This window comes from Astatotilapia calliptera, chromosome 5 (genome assembly GCF_964374335.1).
Source record: "Astatotilapia calliptera chromosome 5, fAstCal68.1, whole genome shotgun sequence".
Classification (NCBI taxonomy): Eukaryota; Metazoa; Chordata; class Actinopteri; order Cichliformes; family Cichlidae; genus Astatotilapia; species Astatotilapia calliptera.
In genome coordinates this window covers 10,895,721-10,902,595 of record NC_137426.1, presented here as the reverse complement: position 1 = coordinate 10,902,595, position 6,875 = coordinate 10,895,721, and the positions used below count along the sequence as shown (strand labels likewise).

Sequence of the window (6,875 nt, the reverse complement as noted above, 5' to 3'; positions counted from 1 at the left end):
TCTTAACATCTTCACCTCTGCCACCTCCTGTCTTTAGGTTAGTGCCACTGTCACCAAACCACACATCACAGTAGGTCTCACCAACATGCTGTAAACTTTTCCTTTTGTGCTTTATGCTGTCCTTGAAATTTGTTTCCACACACGCCACACACACTCTTTTTTTTTTTTTTTTACCTCTCTTCACACTGTCCATTGCTTTGGAAAATGAAATAAAATCAATAAAGAAAAATAAAATCGAATAACATCACATAGATATTTAATGCATTTAATATTTTAGCTGTTCATGTACTTATTTATGTTTGAGTTTAAGAGCTTTTGAGTGTATGTCCTTAATGCCTACAAGCTCGCCTGCGAGTCAAAATTCAGGAGGTAAAGTAAAATTGTGGCTTCTGACAGGCGCATGCGCAGTTTTCAGTAAGGAACTCGAATGTTGTAGGCGCTTTAAAAAGTTTATATTATAAATGAGAGTCGGTTCCTTTTTCCGGCGATTACGGTGATTACCGGAGGTCTGAGAAGCTGCTTCGGGGTGTGAAACGAGTGACTGGAGCAGTTTTGTGCGCGCTGGGGGGGGTTATGGTCGCAGGAGGACTCGAGTAACGTGAGTGTCATTATGTTGAAGTAGAGAAAAACTGACTTTCTCTCTGCGATTGTTGGTTCCTCGCTGTAGCAGCTGTCTGCTTCAAGATAGAAAACTTTAAAGTAAAGATGTCCTATTCAGCAAATTCATTAGTGAAGGCTACTTAACGAAGCTAACTTTAGCTGGCTAACTAGTTGCTATAAATTTTATGATTTTAGCCATGCTTTAGCCATCTTTTAGCCATGTTTTGTAGACGTCTCTGTCAGTATTTGTTGGCTTTATGTTGCCAGTTTAGCTCCATGCTTTGTTTTGGTCCTTCTGTCTGTAGGTGGCTCTTTATTTTCACGTGTAAATAAATACGTGCGTTCATTTGCAGCTTAATGTGTTGTCAAACGCCTTAAATAGTCTATTTTTACAGTGCACTTTGGTATTGAAACGTCTCCCCTGTGAGATATTTTCACTTTGTTTCGCTTCCTCAGTGAGAACAAGGGAATTTCCTGCACTCATGTTTGTACCCTAACACATTTTTGTCTCTCACGAGTCATGCAGTAACTCACATGGGCTTACCTGGATAGTTTCTTTTTAAAAATTCCATCCTGGTGTATTGGTTATTTTTTGTTAAACGAAAGTCTGGTGCTATATCAAAACACATTTTGTATATTCTAAGCTAGCTCCCAGTAAAAATTAGCATTTTTTTGTGCATCTCATCATTATTGCTAAGAGGTTGTGTGAAATAATAATTAAGATCTTATATCATAGTCTTTGTACACTTCTGCATTCCCTCTTTCTCACCTGGTAGCTGTGATTTCACTCATCTACCTGCCCTTCAGTGAAAATGGCATGTTGCACAAAACTGGGCAAAAACAGTATAAACTGTTACCTGTTATTATTCAAGGGTTTTTACTGAAACTTACTTCTTCAAAAGTACGTTTTTAGAAAATAAGTAGCAGAATTTTACTGCAGAATAATCCAAAATACAATACAACTTAATTATATTTGTATATATTTAATAAAATTATTATAATAATTATTGATTTGGGTTTTTGGTGAGGATGCACCTTTAAATCTGTATTTATTTATTTTTTTTAGTTATATCTAGTAAACTACATTTAATAAAAATGCTGGCCATTGTCTCTATATGTGGGATGGGAGGACTGAGGATAAAAATCATGTCCATGTCGTTATTTGGGTCACACTATTACAAACATGAAAGTGTTGTTCTTTAAACTTTACAGGTAAAAAAAATGACACGATGGCTCTGGGCCACTAAAAAAAAAGTATGCTGGGCATGTTGAACAACCAGCTGCTGGGATATTTTGGTTAATGCTGGTGTATGCGTTTAATTTACTGAGTGCTTCTCCTTCTAAAATTGTAATCTAGTTTTGTTATTTCTTAGACATTAAAAGCCATATAACTGACTTTGGCTGTTTTTGTGTGGGGAAGTGTTATGTTGAACAGTGCTTTTATATCAATATAAATATGTTGTTAACTGATTAAGGTTCAGATTAATTTCTTTTAAACATTTCAGAAAGACACAGCTGATGATATTTTGTTTTCTTTAAACAAACTAATAATATCCCGTTTAGACAAAGTAAAGGATGCATTCGAAAAATATCGTATTAATGTTTATTTTCTGTATTAGAAGTACCAAAATTACATTTACTTCCCTGTGAATGTGCATATATACATTTCCTTACTGAATACAAAATGTCTCCTCCATAACTGAAAGGATTCACTTCAGGTCTATTTTAATCATCCTGGTTTACATCATCATTGGACCAGAACAGGTTTCCAAACCAGTTGTGTTGTAACAATCTGTCTCATGAGTTCTTGAACATTTTTTTTACTTCCTGCTTTCAACAGAAGGGTTATGACTCGGTCACAAACAATGATCAAAGCACTTTTTTTTCAGATCACTTAAATCACAATCTCAAATAGGAGAGTGTAACCCCACTTAAACTCTTTCACATGCAAAAACAAACAAAATGATTAGAAACATTCGTCACTGGGTGCATGTACATCTTCACAGTTACTTGTGCATGTGAAAGCATTACTCAGTATCTGGACATATCAGTGTAAAAATACAGTAGAGTTGGGCTGTTTTTAACAAGATATTCACCCTCTTTGAACTCTTAACAAGTTAAAGTTTAATATTTAAAGTTAATGATGTTGTTATGAGATCAAGTCAGGCTGAAATCCAAGCAGAATGGCTTTTTTTTTTCTTTTCTGTAACCTAGTTTGACCATCAATATAATAGGATATATGATAGTTTCAATATTGAAACTGCACGTTTAATGGCTGTTACATTAAATAACACATAAAACATCCAAAATTTCAAAAAGTGCTTTTTGGGTAAACTTTAACAGGCCGTGTCATTGTGTGTGACAGGTGGCTGGTCAAAGAATGTTAGAGCATATGAAAGGTCTTGTTTTTACTCACATTTAGATATCAGGCTCACCTTTGCGAGCTGCAAGTCTTCCTGTGTTTCACAGTATAAATGTTCAATTTTATGTTGAGTGGTAAATGTGCTAAAGTAATGTTGCACAACTCCCCAGCTGATTCGCAGATCAGGTGGAAACTGACTTAGAAATTAAATGCATGAAATTATTAAAAAAAAAAAAAAAAGATGGAGTGCTCTCATAATAATGATGATGCTGATGTTTTGGACAGGGCACAGTGAATCAGCATCAGCGCACACATCCAGTGAGGGCGCCATGTGGTGGTTCCAGCAGGGAATGTGCTTCCTCCCTGCCGCTCTGGTCGTCTGGACGGCGGCGTCCTTCATCTTCCCTTACATCACGGCGGTGGTGCTGAGACACGTGGATCCTTTTGTGCCGTACATCAGGTCTTTTTGATGTTAAATAATAATTTATTGAACCTTTTGATCTGTTTAAGAAACAAATCAGACTTTTATAAACCAGCATTTGTTTGGTGTTACAGTGACACAGGAACGATGGCACCAGAGAGGTGTGTGTTTGGCATCATGATGGATGTGTCAGCCTTTTTAGGTAACACACACACACACGGCTCTATTCTGTAAAAATGGTGTAAACACACAGTCATAACAGTAAAAGTGCTCAAACACATAGTGTAGCTGATGGTTATTGTGCTTGCAGGTATGGCCACGATGTACGTGCGTTACAAACAGGTGGAGGCTCTGTTGGGTGTGGACGATCTCAAACTCCTCAGATTGAACTGCATCGGGCTCTGGGTGGGCTGGACCAGCTCCTTCGGGATGTGCGTAGTGGCCAACTTCCAGGTGTGTGCTGCTGCTGGTCTGGAATCATTTTCTACATGCTCAGGTTCTGACGCATCGATCGTGTTATCAGTGTATCTCTGTGTCTGTTTGAGCAGAAGACCACCATTTTCTACATGCACCTCGTGGGGGCGATTCTCACCTTTGGGTTCGGGGCTCTTTACATCCTGCTTCAGTCGGTGCTCTCCTACTACATGCAGCCCCACATCCACAGCAGGACCATCTACCTGCTGCGCCTCTGCATCGGATTCTGGACCCTGGGCAGCATCTTCAGCAGTATCCTTCGACCCTGTGTAGTCGTCATTTTTGCTTTAATCTAAAACAAGCAGCAAACTCGGGGCCTGAGAATGAAGCCAACAGAAGCAGTGCCTCTTGCTCCTCAGCCAACACACCCAAGTTGGCTGTTTCTTTGGCAAGTGTGCTTATAAAATACTCCAGAATTAGTCAGTTGAGCCATTGCACTGTTTTCATGCCTTTTCAAGCCTCTTTAAAAGTTTATGTTCCATAAAATTCAGTCAGTTACTTGGCAGTAATGTCAACTAACTGATTAATGCGTGTTGCACAAGTGCAGTACATCATGCTAACACGTGCTAGATGATAGTTTAGCAATAACCACCACTAAAGACACATTATACACAAAAATAATAAAAGCATATGCATGAATAGCTGCAAATGCATAAATACAACCCTTTAAAATGTTCTGGTGAAGCATTTAAATCCAGTTTTTCCTGTGAAAATATCACCAGGCAATCAGTCGAAGGGTAAATACCAAGGATGCAAAACATGCGGTCCATAATCGGCAGCTGCATCTGTCTTTTAGTCTGTTTGTTATATCCGATGTCCTGATGACTCTGAAAACAGTCCTCAACAGCCTATCAGTGTTTATATCTTCAGTCATCATGTACACCAGTCTGATAGGTGTCGACGTACCTCGCAAACTTCACTGGACTCCTGGAGAGACGGTCAGTAGTCTTCAGAGTGTGTTAGAAGGTTGAAAGTCATCAAAGTATTTTTTTTAGTAGTTCTCAAGTCAAGAAAAATGTGTTTTACTGTATTAATTCTTCAATTTTTAAGGTTTTGTCAGCACCAACAGCCACAGAAGATCTTCGATTTTAGCCAGCAGCTCTGAGCAGATGAACTGCTCCCACTGGGACACAAATACTCTTCATTTAGTATTACCGCAGCATTCAAGCTTGTCCTCTTTTTCCTTCAGGGTTACACGGCTCACATTATCAGCACAATCTCTGAATGGTTTCTGGCCTTCTCCTTCATCAGCTTCTTCCTCACCTACATCAGAGATTTTCAGGTACTCTTTGTTTCACTCACAGCAGCTGCTGAAGGTCTTATTTGACAGATTTACTCGTAACATAACACAATAATGATCTCGGCCTTGCTCCGGGGGCTTAAAAAGGAAAGTCATTTAAGTGGAATCCTTTTTTTCCCTCCCCTTTGACTCAGCTAATAAGTTTCTGTACAGAACAAAGTAGCCCGTGTTGCTTCGGTCTAACTGAAATACCACAAATGATGCCACTGAAGAGTAAAAAAAGAAGAAAGCATTCCTTTTATGTCTGCATTTACAAAGACCCGCTTCCTAATCTTTTCTTCTTTTTTTCTTTCCTTCTTCGTAATAAAGAAAATAAATCTGCGAGCAGAGGTTGATTTGCAGAGCAGTCACCTGTACGACTGGACTCACGGGCACAACCCTGCATCACATCACAACAGTCGCGCACCCTCTGAAGTGTCTCCACTGCTGGCGGGAACAACATGATGAGAACAGGACTTCCTGCACCAATTTCTTTCTTTTTTTTCCCTTTATATTTTAATTTACATTTAAAGGCATTTTATAAAAGGTTTCTGACAGCTGTAGTGGTTCATAAAGAGTCAGTACGCACATACAGTGTCTCCTCCTAACATGTAGTCAGACATTAACGTTCGACTGTTATTCCATTATTTCTTTCTCTACCTCTATAATGTGGAAGTGAATTTAGTTTGAGTCTTAATAATCCACAGCAGGCAGATGTCATAGTAAATATATCACCGAGTCCTGGCAGCATTTATGGTCCCTCCACACTTTTTTTCTGTAGCATGATGAGCAGGAAACCAGAGAGACTAAACGGGTGTTAATATGGTTTTATTTTTTACCATTTTTAAAAGTCTTTTTTTTGCTTTATTTGAGTTTTTGTTATTTTTTTTATATAATATGTGTGGTATCTGTAGAAGTTCAGATCAGTACATTCAGTAAACCTGCATGAAAGCTGCTTCAAGCTGGTTGTGTTGACAACTTTGACCAATTCAGTTAGTTAGGGTTGCCATTTGTATTGTTCCAGCTTTTCACTCCTGAAGCAAACATTTAATCTGAATTTGGTGAATAACCTTCTTTGAAATCAATATTACAAATCCGAAGAGTCGCACATCTCAGTTGTCCGTTTTTTATTTTTAGTGTGTGTGTGTGGACTCTTTGTGCCTTTACTCTGAAGACACGTGTTTGACTGGTGGTCCTACTCGCAAAGAGATTATCTTTGTGAACAACAAGGTTATTAATACAGATATAAAGGACATATCTTTAGTTTTAGTCTTTGTTAGTTTGGTCGGATTTGTCAACAAGATGTCTGATGAGGTTTTGGTGCTTTTGTTACTGAGACTTGGATATCTACATGACTGAGACTCACCTGCCTTTACAGTCTTTTGTTTTTATCTAGTCTGATTTTCTTAAATCTGTCTGGTGACTAAAACTTACACATTGAAATGGATAAAAAAAATGAAACTGACATGAGAAAACCTGCTCTGGAAGCTAACCAAAGAAACAAACTTTAAGTAAAAATGAAAATTAACTAAAAAAACAAAAAATTACTCTTGCAAACCACACCCTTTGAAAACCATCAGACAAACAGAAAAAACACTGAGAATCATGCAGATTGTGAGGCTTTCTTGAGAGAATCCTCCAAATATGTGGGAAAACCAGAGTGCTGGCAGGTATCCCATTACCTTCCTTGTATAGGGTTCGGTGGAGAAAGAAATCAGAATCAGAATACTTTATTAATC

The 6,875-nt window shown here is 38.2% G+C and overlaps 1 protein-coding gene across 2 annotated transcripts; it reads left to right on the top strand.

The window, feature by feature from the left end:
* The first annotated feature begins 384 nt into the window (after nt 1-384).
* Nucleotides 385-6,244, top strand: dram2b (DNA-damage regulated autophagy modulator 2b). Of its 2 annotated transcripts, XM_026167204.2 has the most exons (8): nt 385-598; nt 3,248-3,422; nt 3,518-3,585; nt 3,694-3,836; nt 3,932-4,109; nt 4,713-4,795; nt 5,047-5,139; nt 5,467-6,244. In XM_026167204.2, exons 2-8 carry the CDS (start codon nt 3,292-3,294, stop codon nt 5,599-5,601), a joined length of 831 nt encoding a protein of 276 aa, XP_026022989.1. In that variant the 5' UTR covers nt 385-598; nt 3,248-3,291; the 3' UTR covers nt 5,602-6,244. The 2 variants fall into 2 exon arrangements, with proteins under 2 accessions (XP_026022989.1, XP_080157302.1); XM_080301176.1 differs by lacking the exon at nt 385-598 and having other exon boundaries at nt 3,037-3,422.
* Nucleotides 6,245-6,875: the final 631 nt, after the last annotated feature.

Excerpts from the sequence above, each read along its gene's own strand:
- dram2b (XM_080301176.1), top strand. The coding sequence starts at position 3,172 with ATGCATGAAATTATTAAAAAAAAAAAAAAAAGATGGAGTGCTCTCATA. Across the intron at positions 3,586-3,693 it reads GGATGTGTCAGCCTTTTTAG|GTATGGCCACGATGTACGTG; the intron begins GTAACACACACA and ends TTGTGCTTGCAG. Across the intron at positions 3,837-3,931 it reads GCGTAGTGGCCAACTTCCAG|AAGACCACCATTTTCTACAT; the intron begins GTGTGTGCTGCT and ends CTGTTTGAGCAG.